Source organism: Triticum aestivum, chromosome 2D (genome assembly GCF_018294505.1).
Source record: "Triticum aestivum cultivar Chinese Spring chromosome 2D, IWGSC CS RefSeq v2.1, whole genome shotgun sequence".
Classification (NCBI taxonomy): domain Eukaryota; kingdom Viridiplantae; phylum Streptophyta; class Magnoliopsida; order Poales; family Poaceae; genus Triticum; species Triticum aestivum.
Genome location: NC_057799.1, coordinates 354696953 through 354713021, shown reverse-complemented (window position 1 = coordinate 354713021; position 16069 = coordinate 354696953). Strand labels below are relative to the sequence as shown.

Here is a 16069-nt window from a genome sequence, read left to right as displayed (position 1 = left end):
AAACTATTTCACGCGGCTGACCCTTGGCGCCTAACTCTCAGGCGCTGCACTAGTGCAACGCTCAGGAGCTAGGCGCTGCACTAGTGCAACACCCAGGAGCCAGGCGCTACACTGTGTAGTGTGGCGCCTAGCTCTCAGGCGCTGCACGCTGACTTGGGCACATATAGGTGCGACGCTGGCCGTGTAGCGCCTATCTGTGAGGCGTTGCACAGTAGGGTGTGGCGCCGGCGTGGCGGGCGCTACACAAAAGGGTCAGGGGAGTGAAATAGTTTCGCAACCAGTTCATTCTGTGAAATGATTTCGTCCCGAGGTCAAAATTGTCAAATTTGCCGCCTGACAGAGGTCCAATAAGGCCCGAGCGGCGTAGGAGGTGGGTGCGGTGGTGACATACAGGGACCAGGAATGAGAACCAAGGACGGAGGAGGAAAGATGGAGTGTAGGACATGTGGACTAGGCATATACTAGTTCGAACTCCCTTACTCTTCATCTTGATTTGAGACATTGAGACAAAACTGAAAAAATAAAATAGTCCAGACTATCGAAACCAAGATTAAGTAGTCCAAACGGTCCAGTCAAGTAGAAGTAGGACAGCACTATAGAGGATAGGCTTGGAGTGTGCACTCCGCTATCCAGTTTCGCTCCACCGAAATGCCGCTCCTCCCACCCCCCTCCACGGCCACGCTGCCCCACCTCCGCCTCCCGCTCCCGCTTCCCCACAGCCTCCGCCTCCTTCACCGTGCCTCCCGCCACCCGCGCCTCCTCCCCGCGCCGGCGGCCGCCTCTCTCCCCCCGCCGCCCCCCTATGCGCTTCTCCCGAACCAGGCCACGGGCCTCGTCGCGGCTTCCCAGGCCAATTTCATGCGCGTCATCGTCAGCTCCACCGCCCCGGGGCTCGAGCAACACCAAGGGACAGACCTTCTCTGCGTCGTCCGCGCGCTGCTCAAGAAGATCCGCCGCCGCGTGCTCGTTGGGGACAGGGTGCTCGTCGGGGCCGTCGACTGGACCGACCGCCGCGGGATGATCGAGGACGTCTTTGAGCGCCGGAGCGAGGTGGTCGATCCGCCGGTCGCCAACGTCGACCGTCTCGTTGTGCTCTTCTCGCTGGACCAGCCGCAGCCTGAGCCCGCCACGCTCACCAGGTTCCTCGTCGAGGCCGAGTCCACAGGGATACCCTTCGTGCTTGCCTTCAACAAGGTCGAGCTCGCGGACGACCAGGTATACTCGGTCGGAGCCAGAATTGGGTCATTAGGTTACCAAGAAGACATATTCTTATTTTTTATTTCAATCCTATCGTAGCATAATCGCTTTCATCTAGATTGATAAAGAGTAGAAGTTCTGTTGATAAAGTACTCGTTTATACAACGGGGTAATTGGAGTTTAGATTATCTAATAGTGAGAAGCAGCATAGCACAAGTCATGATTATTGTGGTGGAGTTTGATGCATAGTTGAGCTTCGCATAGTAGCCACTTCATTGATTCGATCAATGGCTCATTCGGCACAAACTTACACCTTACTGAGACAACCTTCATCGCAATTCGGTGTATACTCACACTTTCTTGTGAGTCGAAGGAGTGACACAATTAGATACATAGGGGAGGCGTATGACCGAGTGCCAAATGTGTAGTGAGTTCACACTTTTTCTAGGGAAGTAAGAAAAGCATTCTATTTAATTGTTGGAGGTTCCATTTTCTACATCTAACTTTGCGATGAATTGCAACTGTAGCTCCAGCATGTTGGCCTGTTTTTTTTTGTAGTCAGCAAAATTACTAGGGGGCAGAGATACTAGAGACTATTGTTTATAAATATCTCAACAAGTTCCTTGATTTGAATTGATGCTAAATCGTTACTAAATTAGCGACCGTTTGGCGATCGTAGGGTAGTGCATTGCACTTGAGTCGTTAGGAGTGGACAAGAACAAGGACATATAGGTCTCATTCAGTAGTTTGCTGTGTCGTGCATAACAAACTGGGGGAAAAGAACAAATCATTTAAGGTGCTGCAACCGTGTGAAACATGGTGTTAAGGTTGTGGAATGCACACTGATGCAATTCGGTTTCCATCCATGGGCAAGGCAGCCATGGAAAAATCAGTCCTAAAAAAGGAAATATAAATTTTCTTTTAAGATGCTGCTCTCTATCTGGTGCTCTTGCTTCACAGGAAAATAGTTCAGTTGCTTGCAAGACCAATATATTCTGCTCAACAGTCAACAATATCTCTCTATCACCCTTTGAAACACAAGAATTTGGAGGGAACAGAACATATCTGAACTAAGGGGTTTTCGGCTTATTCATTTTAATTCAAGAGCAATGCAGGAGGACTGCATGTGTATACATAAGGAAGAAAAGAAAAGTAAACGGAAGGATACGGCAGATATAGCGATCAAACCACAAAGACCAAGCCCAGGAAAGAAATAACGTCTTGGAAAAGCTAAAGGCTATGATCTGGACAATTTAGGCCTGAACTAGGCTAAGCTCCTTTGCGGCAGCCGAACTCCAAGACCTTAATCTGCAAGTGCATCCCAGAAGAGATCATGGATGGATTTTGTTGGATTATTGAAGGTTCGCTTGTTCCTCTTTTTTCAAGTCGTCCAGCAGAGGAGTACAACCAGACTGTCGACTCCCTTCCTCTTGGCCTTAGGAAGTTTGTTTCTGGAGTTGGACCACCAAATGTCCAGGGACGCTTAAATGTGTGGCTGCAAACAAATAAAGCTGTGCCAGTTCAGGACCATACTCCACAGGATGCTGGTGATACTCCATAAGCCAATGATCTTTCAAGAAAAGGTTGTTCTTTGCATTGCCAATATGAATCTGGGCAGCAGCTTTGGAGATTGGAAGTTCAGTATTATTATGGGGAATTTGTAAACCATGCCAACCCGGTTTTCAGTGGTGCGCTGCATCCAGAGCCAGTGAGTCCTCAGCGCCAGCCTGGTGGCCTTGAGATCAGGAACACCGAGAACACTGGCACTTTTTGGCCGGCGGACCCGAGACCAGTTGACAGGGCAGTTCCTTCCCGAGATGATTTTTTTTTGAAAAGGAGGATAACCCGTCCTCTGCATTAATTGATGCACATAGCCATATTTATTGCGAAGCTCTTAATTCAACACAAAAAGTGATAAATAAGTTTGATAATGGGCTATGACAACAGCAAGAGATATTATATGTAGTACTTGTGCATCACTAATCCTATTTCTAGACCGCCATCCATATTGGTTGGACATAGCCCGTGCGACCATCTCCAAGTGGCTTTACCCAGAGACACTCCTGCGTCTCCGCACGCTGAAGTAAGCACCATGTATGGACCCAATGAGCATCCTTGTGGATAACCTGCAAATAGTTGGAAACTCTATTTTTGTTGAAAACAATATCATCATGACAATTCCCAATAGTCCAACACAAGGCGCACACCTCCACCGGGTTCAAGCCTTTAGTTGCTACTCCGCTCCTGCCAACCTATTCCCAAACATATTTGAGATTCTGATTGGCGGAGGCAGGTTGAAAGCCACATAAACAGTTCTCCGTAACAAATGCGCAAAAGAACAGGAGAGAATTAAGTGTTGAATCGTCTACCCTTATCACAAAAACAACACTTCTTGCTACCATTCCAATCGCTCCTGGGTCAGTTGTCATTAGTTAGGATTACACCTCTGTGATTCTCGTTTACCATGTCAGCATACATAGATTCTGAACCGAGAAGACCGAAAGCATGGAGTTTCCACCGGAAAACATCCTGCTCATGAGTCGGCTTGATAGATGTAACCAGACTATCCATTTATCACTGGTAAGTATCTGATGAAAATTAATATTCAGCGGATTCCTGGTCAAAACATTTGCCATGGAAGGATGTTTCCGATGTACTACATTATAAAGATTTGTGTATTGCGGACTCAGAGGAGTATCTTCGAGCCAGGAATCTTCCCAAAACTGGTGTGAGTATCGGCTTCGACAATGAACGGACCTTTGCTGAAGAACTCCTCTTTGACTCTCAATAGGCCCTCCTCGAAGGAAGAATCAGTGGGTTTAACTGTCATTTGTGACGAGTTTTAGAATGGAGATATTTATTTCAGCAACTCTTGCCACACTCCATCCTCATTTAACAACTTGAACAACCATTTGCTCAGCAAGCATTTATTTTTGATCTTAAGATCATCCACCCCAAGGCCTCCTGGATCTTTTGGTCCACAAATGATACTCCACTTGATCACTAACCGGTTGTCAATCCTCTTTCATTCCTTATTCGGGAGCTTGCTATACTGAACAGGGATCCTGAAGTATCGGAAATTCGGAACATAAAGGATCGTGCCTCACAGCCAAAAGTTGTTTGTATTGATCTTTGCCCTGCTTGGCCTATCCAAAGTAGAATATTTCACTCTTATGGAACTTGATTTTGAGGTTGGAAAGTTGCACGAACAAAGAATGACCTTCATGATTGCTTTCTTCATGTCATGTTCCTTGAAAATAATAGTGTCACCCGCATACGCAAGTGTGTATACACCTCCATCCACTAGGTACGGAGTAAGGGCATCTCCAACGCTGACCCCCAAAACGGACTCGGTATCCGTCCTACGGCATCCTTCTTCAAGATGAAGTAGTCATCGTAGGACCGGATGCCATTGCAGAGGCGATCAAAGACATTTTTTTGAATCTGAAAGCACCGGCAAAAATTGTCCGCGAATAGGGCATCGGGGGCAAAGTAGTTGTCCAACGGCGCCAAATGGCCTGTTCCGATTCGGCACTTGATGACCCTTGATCGATTCCTTGAAATTGAGAACATGCTCTTCTGCACGCTCCGCGTCTGGAAGGACTGTCTGCATCATCGTTGTTTCATCCGCATAGTCCTCCTCGTCGGATGAATCAGTGTAGTGCTCGTATATGCACTCCATGTCCGGATCCATTGCTTCAAAGAAGGGACAAAAAATTTCAGCATGGGAATTTCACCAAACACTTGCCGGGCATGGCGACCCCCCGTACGGGCGGATGGTACCTGCGCGGCGGGCAAACGAGAGGTGTGGATTGGCGGCAGAGGACAAGCGGCATGGCGACCGGGTGGAGCGGTGGAGGTCGCGGAGGTCCGGGAAGGGCTTGGCGGGCGTCTGGGGTGGTAGAGCGGCGGCGTCGGCGAGGGAGGAAGCGGATGTAGAGAAAGAGGAAAGGATGGAGAGCGGGGTCCGGGCGGGGTTTTGTGTGGGCCGGGGGTATCGGAGTCCTATGTGGCGGTGGTCCAAATGTAGGACGCCCGGATTGGTGCGCAAACCGATGCGGGATGGTATTGGATGGCAAACTGCGTCCGGACAGCTTGGTACGGATGCTTGAGGAGGTTCGAGGGTTCGCTTTGGAGATGCCCTAAGGCCACCCACATGGCTATCCTCATTTGCCATTGCAATGAGAATGGCCAACATGCTGGCAACAATGTTGAGAAGGTTCGGAGTTCTCTCTCATTCTAGGAACTTTGCAATCTAGTAGCACCACTGTAGTGTGAACCCTTTCATGCGAAGGTTGTTGAAGAAAAGACCACTTAACCTTGTCATATGCCTTCTCAAAATCAACCTTAAAAGTCACTGAGCTTATTTGAATGTAGCACGTGGAAGTTTGTCAATCACCTTGATAAACCTATGCCGGGGGGTTTCGGATCATGAGTTGGTGATTGGGGTTGGCATAGCTCGTTTAAGTCTCCATTGTTCGCTTCCTAATTGAGAGGGTTAGTCCAAGGTATTTCACTGGGAGAGACTTCTTTGCAGTCAATCATGGCCTTAGTCAGAGCAGCATCACCATCGCCGCATTTGATAGGCAAGAACGCGCATCATGGATTTGATTGCCTGAAGCTCCTCACTCGGAGACTTTATGAACATGATGACATCATCTATGTAGATGGACATACTCTGAATGTTCTCTCTGCCTATAGGGGAAAATAAACTCCAGGACTCAGGCCTTCACATCGTGAAAAGCAAGATATCCATGAAAATGATGAAAAGAGCAGGGAAAGCGCGTTTCCTTGGCCAAGGCATCTAGTGAATTTAGGACCCAGAGAGCCGTTGAGCAGAATGCGTGTTGATGCAGTGGAAAGAGTGGTAGATAGCATGCCAGCCACACCATCGATCATCGAAACCCTTGCACCTTAACACTTCAAACCGGAAGGGCCATGCAACCGGGTCAAAAGCTCGATCCATGTCAAGCTTCACAAGGTGGTATATTTTTTGTTGTTGATGAAATGACCAGGCGGTCTGCCACACCAGCATGAAATTGTCATGTATGGAACATTTCTTGATGAAGGCTCCTTGATTGATGGACAAATCCGAGGGAGGAGGTGCGAGTCTTATTGCCATGACTTTGGAGAGGATCTTCGTGAAACTGCGGACAGGGCTTATGGGTCTGTATAATCTTTGTCCTCCCTTGCATCAGGTTGCTTGCTTGCGAAGGTGGACCAAATGAGCCCAGTTTAGGATTTCAATTCCTCTTCCACTTGGAGTGTAGAGATGCTAAAAAATGCCACCATGTTGTGCTTATTTAGTTATTTTGATGCCAGCAATTTTGGTAAACTGCCATATTTGTCTGGGAGGAGAATCAGCGTCTTGGCAGCAAAATCTGTCCACTAACGCATCCCAATTCCCACTTTACACGCGCTCCAGCAGCCTCAACTTGGCGTTGAGTCTCAGGATGTGATCAAGGGCCACTGGATCCCAGAGCTGTCAACGACCTCTCAGCCAAACCATCTGTTGTGAGCCAGAAGGACTCAAAGTGGAAGTGTTTACTTTTCTTAAACTTTGGTTCCATCGAGAGCAGTAGAGGACGACCTGAGAACAAGTTATGCCATTCGACTGAGACTAAAATTTGCCCAGCTTGCGAAGGATGGTGTTTTCTTGATCATTGACCATGCGTAGGCTCTCCCATTAAGGTGGATGTCGGGCATAAGATCCTCGGTGGGACAGAACTTTCCCATCATTCTTCTGTTTAAAGTTTGAGTTGCTTGTTTTGGCCGTGTTTTAAGTTAATATCTCCCAGAACTACCCACAAACCTTGGGTCGCCGCACATGCCACTCTCGGCTTATCTAAGAAACATATTTGTTTTCGCATTCTTCTTGTGGGCCATGCATGATGGTGATCCAGCACTACAATCGAATCTCTTGTGGGCTCGGATGTACACATTCATATGTTTTTACTCATAGGATGAAGCAAACGCATTCCATTTGAGTTATATCAAAGGGATTTGCCTCTCAACAAATACCTAATTCAGCCTAAGAGGTCACCTGAGCAATAGCCAGATAAACAATAATACGCGAGTGTGGCATAGTTCCCTGGTACATACAGCACACAACGAATTTGATTGGTACATCCTTGGGATCACACTCCTTTTGATAAACACCAATTATATATGGCCACTAGTCCGTGCTGTCATTCGTCAAACATTCAAATTCAAGTTAGCTAGTCTTTTAATTAAATATATAAAGTATGAAAGAACTGGCATTTGATACATGCCCACCATATGGGCATCATTGTTTTGTAAAAGATAAACATCATACATTCACACTTTTGGTTTCCCTTACCGAGGTGCGAGTTTGAGCAATTTTCTTTCCATTCGATCCAAAGAACGGATTGGGTTCCACCATCAAGATATAACGGAACAAAAACAAAATACATCCTCAAGGTTCGAAACTAGTAAAATAAAAGACATGGTTCCAAGCGTGAGTTTGAGCAATTAGAATGTGCAATTGCACACTGTTTATTATTTAGTGTATTTGTTTCACATTGTCTTGGTTTTACCTCAGTTTATATTTGTGTGGTTGAGCTGATAATTTATAACTTGGTTTTCTGCAGATCATCTCCTACTGGAGGGACAGGTTGAAGAACTGGGGCTATGATCCACTCTTTCTAAGTGTTGATCAGAGATCTGGATTATCTGCTCTTGAAGAGATGCTGGAAGGACAGACAACTGTAGTTGTTGGTCCAAGCGGTGTTGGGAAGTCCAGTCTTATTAATGCCTTGAGATGCAACCAAAACATTTCAGAGGAAGATCCAATACATCAACTTCTTGAACAGGTGACTGTTATATAATTTCAAATTGCATTTAACCCCAGGCATATCGTCATCAGTTTCATACTCCTTCCGCCTGAAAAAGCTTGTCTCTCAAATGGATGTATCTAGCACCAAGTTAGTGCTAGATACATCCATTTGAGGGACAAGCTTGGGACAAGCTTTTTCGGACGGAGGGAGTACAACGAAAGGTTTAACCAATAATTTCACTTAATCACACGTGTTTTTACTTTTTGTTGCATTTTGCCCCAGCCGCATGGCCCGGCTCATGCCTGATTGTGTTGCCAATGGCACATCTTGTTCCACATGGCTTGTCTTCCTTAATTGATCCATCTCATCAGCCAAACATACGGCGATATTATTTTCCTACTGCAAATTCTCACCCATTTCTGAACCTTTCAATGCCATACATAATCCGTTCTGAGAATTTCATGATTTCTTGTTTTGTTAGTTTTCCTCTAAAATGTAGCCCTTTTACGGATATAAACGTACAGCTGGTTACTAAGGTTGGGTCAATTTATCAGGAATAATGCTATCTTTATCTAAAAAAGAAACTCAATTTGTTAGCTATGCTTGATATTGAGATATTGCCGATTGGATTTGCTGAACTAATGTGTTGCCTCTGATAGGACTAATTCAATATGTATATTTTTATGTGGTCCCAAGTTGGTTTGCCTCGCAGAATAGGAGACGATGGAGCAAGTATGCATTGTTGTCTGTTTCTTATGTGGATGCAGTAGTCTTTTTTCCTTTTACCTCAGATATTGTATAGCTTGACATGCTTCTATTCATTTTTCCCATCGTTGCGAAGTTTCTCAACCTTTTTCCAGTAAACTTTAGCACGTGTAGAAACCTTTTTCTATGTAGACACTGAAGTCCCTTGCTTGTGCACATTCTTTTCCAGAATAGTAAATGGTTTGGTGAACAACGCGTTGGTCCTGTGTCCAAGAAAAGCGGCAAAGGAAAGCATACCACACGTCATGTTTCATTACTTCCGATAGTTGATGGAGGTTTTCTTGCTGATACTCCTGGATTTAACCAGCCTAGCCTGATGAAAGTGACCAAAAGGGGTCTTGCAGAAACTTTCCCTGAGGTTTGTTCACTTGATGCTCTATTTAGTTCCAGCTTCTGTGCATGAGCAAGTTGACTCTGTTATGGTGGTAGTTTAGTTTGTTATGACATTTGCATAATTGTGTTATTGATTTTGTATCCAGATAAGAAAGATGCTAGAAGAAAATGAGTCCTCCGGGTGCTTATTTAATGACTGTGTTCACCTTGGTGAACATGGCTGTGTTGTCAAAGGTGACTGGGAAAGATATCCATACTATCTGCAGTTGCTTGATGAGATCAAAATCAGAGAATCCTTCCAGTTACGAACATTTGGAACTAAAAGAGAAGGTGATGTCAGGTAAGCCTTAAAGGTTTCCTTTATGAGAATCACTAATGCACACTAACACCAGATACATATGCCTTTTCTTCTCTATTTCTAGTACTGTGGTTTCTGTTTTTTTAAAGATTTCTAGCAAATATTCTCTAAAGCTATAAGCTATCAACAAAATAAAGCCAAATGTTTGGAAGACAGGTTAGTTTTTTCATAGTTTGGCAAGGTGAAATGCATTATGGTGAATGGAATCTACCTTATGGCAGTAGGCGGTTACCTATTTAGCACTGATCTGCTTAGCATATGCCAATCTTTCCATGATTGTGGTGACAGCAGTTGCTTTTATTCATACAGAAATAATCCATATATTCGGAAATTTTTTGTGCAGAATCATGTGGTTATTTAATTTGCTTAGGTTTCATACAAATTACTTTCGCCATTTCGCTACAACTGTCCCCAGCCTTGGTGCACTTTGTCTAAAAATATCTACCCATTTAGGGAATCAAGACTAACTCATGCTATATTTCCACTGTCTGCCTTACTTTAATGCTTTGGAAAAGGTTAAGTAATTGTACCATGCTTATTCATAAGGGTTTTCTATTATAACTTTTTCTTGGGTTTAGTGTTTCATTGACCCAGGCACATGGTGGCCTAGACATATACTCCCTCCGTTCCGAATTACTTGTCGCACGTATGGATGTATCTAGATGTATTTTAGTTCTAGATACATCCATTTCAGCGACGAGTAATTTGGAACGGAGGGAGTAATAATCTACTCTATAGAGAGTCATATTTGACAGACTGGCATCCTTTCTTTAGATCAGTTCCTGCGTATCAAAGCACCTACTCTTTTTGATGGATGCTGAACTTTGTGTGTGTTAACAATGCAAACATACCCATCTTGCTTCAGGTATAAAACAGGTGCCATGGGTGTGAAGCAAGCGGAGCCTCGCCTTCAACTCAAAAAGCACAGGAGGGTGTCCAGGAAGAAGTTGAACCAATCGATTCTCGATGAAATGGATTCTGATATGGATGACCTCGATGATGACTACCAGTTCGGTGTAAGCCGACGTACTAGCAAACGGTGAAGCTGATTCTTACCTGATCTAACACACTCTAAACATTACCAAGGAGGAACAACGGATGATGTACATAACCGGCTCTCTACTGTCGCCGCCATGTCTAATTCTACCGACCAAGTTTTGAAAATAGAAATGTCTAGACGAGGAAACTACAGAAATGTGCCCTAGATGGTGAAGATTGGCATTACTTGTTTCCCCGTGACAACATCGAGAAGAAGAAAGTAAGATAACCAAAGAAGCAAATTTACACAATCTCACGCAGCGTTGTTCTGAACTTTCATAAGGTGGTGTTGATTGCTCTATAATCAATTTTATGAGGTAAAGCTGCAGGCTTGAGGCGTCGATTTAGGTTTCTGATGAGGCTCACAGTAGACCTTGACCAACATTGGTATACATTATCAAGTCGTATTTTCAAATTCCAAGTGTTTGGTTAAACCAAGAGGAAACTTCTTGGCAGCTTCGTAACCCAAGAAAACTAAACCCAGGGTGATGTGTCATAACAACATTTAGATTGAGAGGAATGCCTGATAAAGGATGTAAGATTATGCAAAACAAACGTCCTGTAGGATGCAGTCACGCAGAGCGGAATAGAAGAAGCCCTTGGACCAACATCTTTTTTTTTTTTGGATTTTGTTTTTTTATCTTACGACATAAAGCATCATAGCTCAATTTCAAATATGAAGCCCTTGGACCAACATTGATATACATTATCAACTTTGTTAAGTTTTTTAGGGTTACTCTGTTAATTAATCTTTTGTTCAGGATAACCATTCGTTTAAATAGGTGAATAAATTAGAATGGCATGAGAAGTACTTCCTCTGTAAAGGGAGTACATAAGGAATTTTGGAGGCTATATGCCTCACTCAACTACTAGTAGAGTTTACCACAAAAAGGGCAATGATAAAAAGGTCAGAGGTCAACGTCAGTTACCTCTTTGAACGACCAGTGATCTGGTTGGTAAGAAATCTGAGTCCTCTTTACTTTGACCATTTTGACGAATCGTCCATCGTATACAGAAGCATAGCATATACTGATATACCTGTCTCCACTCCAGAACAGTGACGCAAGGCTGCAGTTGGCACATTGTATATATGTACTAGTATAATGTATGGTCCCTAATCTGACCATTTCCGCATCAGGAATCAGATGGAAGGCATTATCTTGACAAGCAACCAGACAGGACAAACCCCCCCCTAAACGAACTGCATATTGATTATCGTCGTCACTGTTTTGTCAGCAGTTTCTTTGTGCTTCTATTTATATATAGTAAAAATAAACTAACAAATTCATGACAGCCACCAAGGGAATCTTGTGCTTTGTTTTTGTCAGCAGAGCAATAGATAAGATAAGAAACATAATTATTTTTTATTGCACGACAATGCTTGCACTTGCAAGCATGAGTATAGGCTTTTTTCTTTCCCCTTTTTTGGAAAGGGGCATGAGTAGAAGCTGTGGTCTCCATGAAATTAATTCGCGCGATGTTGCCGAGTCTTGAGTGTCTTGTTCATCAGTTGAGACCTATTGCTAGTAATTTCTGTGGGAAACTGATCTTTTTTAACCTTCAAAAAGGCCTAGGCGTGCTGTATGCATAGTTCTGTAGAAGTGTCATGCACTAACTTCATTTCTGTACAAGTGTCATGCACTATCGAACATATTGGCAAAATGAACGGATCTGTTCCTTTCAAGAAGAAATGGAGAAATACTTTGCATCTTATCGAGAGTTCGGTAGGGCGCTACTATCAAACTATATGTATGATGTTTCTTAATCTAGGCAGGGATATGTGGGATTATCAAAGTTTGTAGTGCTGATTCACTCTTTATCTAGGGGTTATGATCAGTTTGTGTCGTCCAGTCGTCCTACTATATGCTTAGGTACTGCCCTGTTGTGGTAGCATTCATGCTGCCCACAATTGACCCCTAATAACTTTCAAAGGTTTTAATGGCAAACGGAGCATTTTTCTATACGAGTCGATTGATCAAATACTCGGCTAGCATGGAATTTGGTTTCTATGCCAGAGCCTGTGCTCGGCTGCTAAGGGCCAGGTGTTACCCAAATGGATACATCATTCATACTGTATTTCCAACTATTTCCAAGGACTAGTTAACCAACTTGGCAGGGCATCGAGCATGGTTCGGATCGGCTAAACAAGGCTTGAGTGGAGGACTCATCGGGAGAGGAAGTTTGTATATGGAGTGATAATTGGATATGAAGAGACTCAACTCACAATATCTCGGGTAAGTCAACATCTTCTCGACTTTTCGACAGCCATTTGGAGTTGTTTCATCTTAACTTTGGTACGATAACGCTGCTACCTAAGAAAGATGAGGCAGTTCGGATCGAACAATTCCGGCCCATTTGTCTGTTGAATGTGAGTTTCAAAATTTTCACAAAGGTTGGAACCAATAGATTGACACAAATTGCTCATTCAGTGATCCAACCAAGGCAGACAACGTTCATGCCAGGACGACACATACTGGAAGGGGTGGTCATTCTACATGAAACGCTTCATGAAATCCACTCGAAGAAACTCGATGGGGTTATCTTTAAAGTGGACTTTGAGAAGGCGTATGATAAAGTAAAGTGGCCTTTTCTTCAGCAGGCAATGCGCATGAAGGGTTTTAGTGAAACCTGGAGGAACCAAGTGGATACCCAAGTCCAGAAAGGTAGTGTTGGAATCAAGGTGAACGATGACATCGGTCATTATTTCCAGACACATAAGGGGTTGCGACAAGGGGATTCCATGTCTCCTCTTCTGTTCAATATTGTGGCAGATATGCTGGCCATCATTATTGGCAGGGCCAAGCAGCATGGCCATGTAGAGGGTCTAGTTCCTCATCTAGTCGATGGAGGGGTATCCATTCTATAATATGTTGATGACACTATTCTATTCATGGAACATGACATGGCTAAGGCACGTAATATGAAACTTATCTTGTGTCTCTTTGAACAATTGTCTGGCTTAAAAATTAACTTTCATAAGAGCGAGGTGTTCTGCTTTGGGAAGGCCAAAGACGAGGAACACACTTACAGACAATTGTTCGGATGTGAATTAGGTGCTTTACCATTCAGTTACTTAGGTATCCGATCCATCACCGTAAGCTATCCAATAAAGAATGGAAATGTATTGAAGAACGAATTGAAAAAAAACTTAGCTGCTGGAAGGGCAAGCTTATGTCATATGGAGGTCGGCTAGTTCTAATTAACTCAGTACTGACTAGTATGCCGATGTTCCTACTTTCGTTCTTCGAAATTCCGAAAGGGGTTCGAAAGCGACTTGATTTCTTTAGATCTCGTTTGTTTTGGCAGTCTGATGAGACCAAGAGGAAATACCGTCTCGCGCGATGGGATATCCTTTGTCGACCTAAAGACAAAGGGGGTCTCGGTATTGAGAACTTAGAAATTAAGAATAAATGTCTTATGAGCAAATGGTTATACAGATTAGAGAAAGAGCCGGAGGGCATGTGGTCTCAAATCATGCGTAATAAGTATTTGCACTCGAAAACACTAGCCCAGGTTACCATGAGACCGACTGACTCGCCGTTCTGGAAGGGACTTATGCGAACGAAGGACCTGTTTTTTCGTAGGGTCAAATTCTTGGTTGGCAATGGGATGTCAACAAGATTTTGGGAGGATACGTGGTTAGGAGAGACGCCACTGGCCGTCCAATATCCTACCCTCTATAATATTGTGCAACGTAAGGAGGATTACGTAGGCACCGTCCTTCAAACAATTCCCTTGAACATCCAGTTCAGACGAGTGTTAGTTGGTGAGAGATGGACCGCCTAGATGCACTTGGTTCGGAGATTGATAGAAGTTCAACTCTCTGACCAGCCGGATTCAACACAATGAAAATTAACTAAGAATGGGATGTTTACGGTGAAATCATTCTATATGGATCTGATTAACTCTGGCCCCCTCTCAAGGTCGCTGCACATTTGGAAGGTTAAGATTCCTTTGCGTATTAAAATCTTCATGTGGTTTGTCCACAAACAAGTGATACTCACAAAGGACAACTTAATAAAGAGGCGATGTGTAGGCAGTTCGCGGTGTTGCTTTTGTGATCATGATTAAACAATACAAAACTTATTTCTTGAATGCCCACTTGCCAAGTTACTTTGGAGAACGATTCATATAGCTTTTAATATTAATCCTCCAGTAGATATTGCGTCTTTGTTTGGGACGTGGTTAGCTGGGGTTGAACAAGTTACTGCGGCTCGTACTCGGATTGGAATATGTACGCTATTATGGGCTATATGAAACTGCAGGAATGATATGATTTTTAACAGACAACACACTTTAATTTTTTTGCAGGTTATCTTCAGAGCTACAACTTGGATCCGTACGTGGTCCTTACTCACTCCTATGGACTCCAGGGAGCCTTTGGTTACTGGGTGCAACCAATGGGAGATGGTAGCTCGGGTTATATTCAACCGGTTCGGATGGCGCTCACATAACAGGATAGGAGTCTAGGGAGCTTATCCTTCTTATTACCGTATCGGTTGTACTTTTCCGCATGTAATTTTCCTTATTTTCCTTTGTTCTGCTCCGTTTGCGAGCTGTAAGACTTTTATGGCGATACTTTCTGGATTGTTAATAAGATGGCCGAATGCATCATCATGATGCAGAGGCCGGGGGCATGCCTCCATTTCAAAAAAAACATCTTCTCGGCTTAAGTGGGTGCAAAAACTGATAAACCCAACTACAATGGGATGAAGGGACAATGATCGGCTAAACAAGGCTTGAGCCCCCCTCTCGCGAGCACTCGGGGGAAATCCCTAGCGCCTCCTCCAGCCATCCCTCCTCGAGCCTCCCTCCCCTCGTTGCCACCTCGACGTACTGGCGGGCGAAGCCCGGCCAGTGCTGGCGACGATGGGGCCCTCTCCTTCCCCCTTTCGGTCCGGCAGGCGCGGGACCCCGAGTCGGGCGGCGGCAGCAGCTGGCGGCGCCTTGCCGGCTGGACGACGGAGGCAGGGTAGATGGGCTCCCTGGTGAGTATTCTTGGCGTTCGGCGACGGTACTTGGGGTCCCCCTTGCTGGTGGTCGGGTCTGCATCGGTGGCCTTGCGCGGTTCTGCGTCGGCCGATGAGGTGGGGCGGCACAGGGGTGTGTTCGGTGGGGAGGCTGGCTGGAGGGATGGGTGGCGCCAACGTGCTCGAGTCCCCGTCACTGGCACAGGGGTGTGCCTGTCCGGATGCGTCCGCTCCCCCACCTTTCCCTTTCCCCGCCCGCGTGCTGGCTGTCACAGCTCTGGCGATGTTCAAGGCAGGAAGTATGCTGCGGTTCGTCGGTCGGTGGTGTTCATTTGGTGCAAAGTTGATCTCTTTGGATGGTCTTGGGGTGTCTGGATGTAAGGCGGCGGGCCTAGCGGCGGGAGGCGTGGCGTTCGTGGGCGAAACCTGGGTCTCAGGTGCGGGCGGGAAGCCATGGTTTCGCGGGGGACGTGGCTGCGGGTGGTTGGCGGAGCAGGGGTGTGTCGGCGAGGTGTGAGCACCGGGGTTCATCACTTGGACAATCCTTTTCTAGCCGTCAGTGGCGGCGTCCGTGGATGTCCTATTCTTCTTGAAGGATCCGTCGCGGTGCG

The 16069-nt window shown here is 45.1% G+C and overlaps 1 protein-coding gene across 1 annotated transcript; it reads left to right on the top strand.

The window, feature by feature from the left end:
• Positions 1-633: 633 nt before the first annotated feature.
• Positions 634-11096, top strand: LOC123053126 (small ribosomal subunit biogenesis GTPase RsgA 1, mitochondrial). Its single transcript, XM_044476528.1, has 5 exons — positions 634-1215; positions 7809-8030; positions 8929-9117; positions 9239-9432; positions 10316-11096. The coding sequence occupies exons 1-5, from the start codon at positions 649-651 to the stop codon at positions 10491-10493; spliced, it is 1350 nt and encodes a 449-aa protein (XP_044332463.1). The 5' UTR covers positions 634-648; the 3' UTR covers positions 10494-11096.
• Positions 11097-16069: the final 4973 nt, after the last annotated feature.

What these genes read in the sequence shown, in the direction of transcription:
- LOC123053126 (XM_044476528.1), top strand. Translation starts at nt 649, where the DNA reads ATGCCGCTCCTCCCACCCCCCTCCACGGCCACGCTGCCCCACCTCCGC. An exon ending in TACATCAACTTCTTGAACAG is followed by an intron (nt 8,031 to 8,928) that starts GTGACTGTTATA and finishes ATTCTTTTCCAG; the next exon opens with AATAGTAAATGGTTTGGTGA. An exon ending in TTGCAGAAACTTTCCCTGAG is followed by an intron (nt 9,118 to 9,238) that starts GTTTGTTCACTT and finishes TTTTGTATCCAG; the next exon opens with ATAAGAAAGATGCTAGAAGA.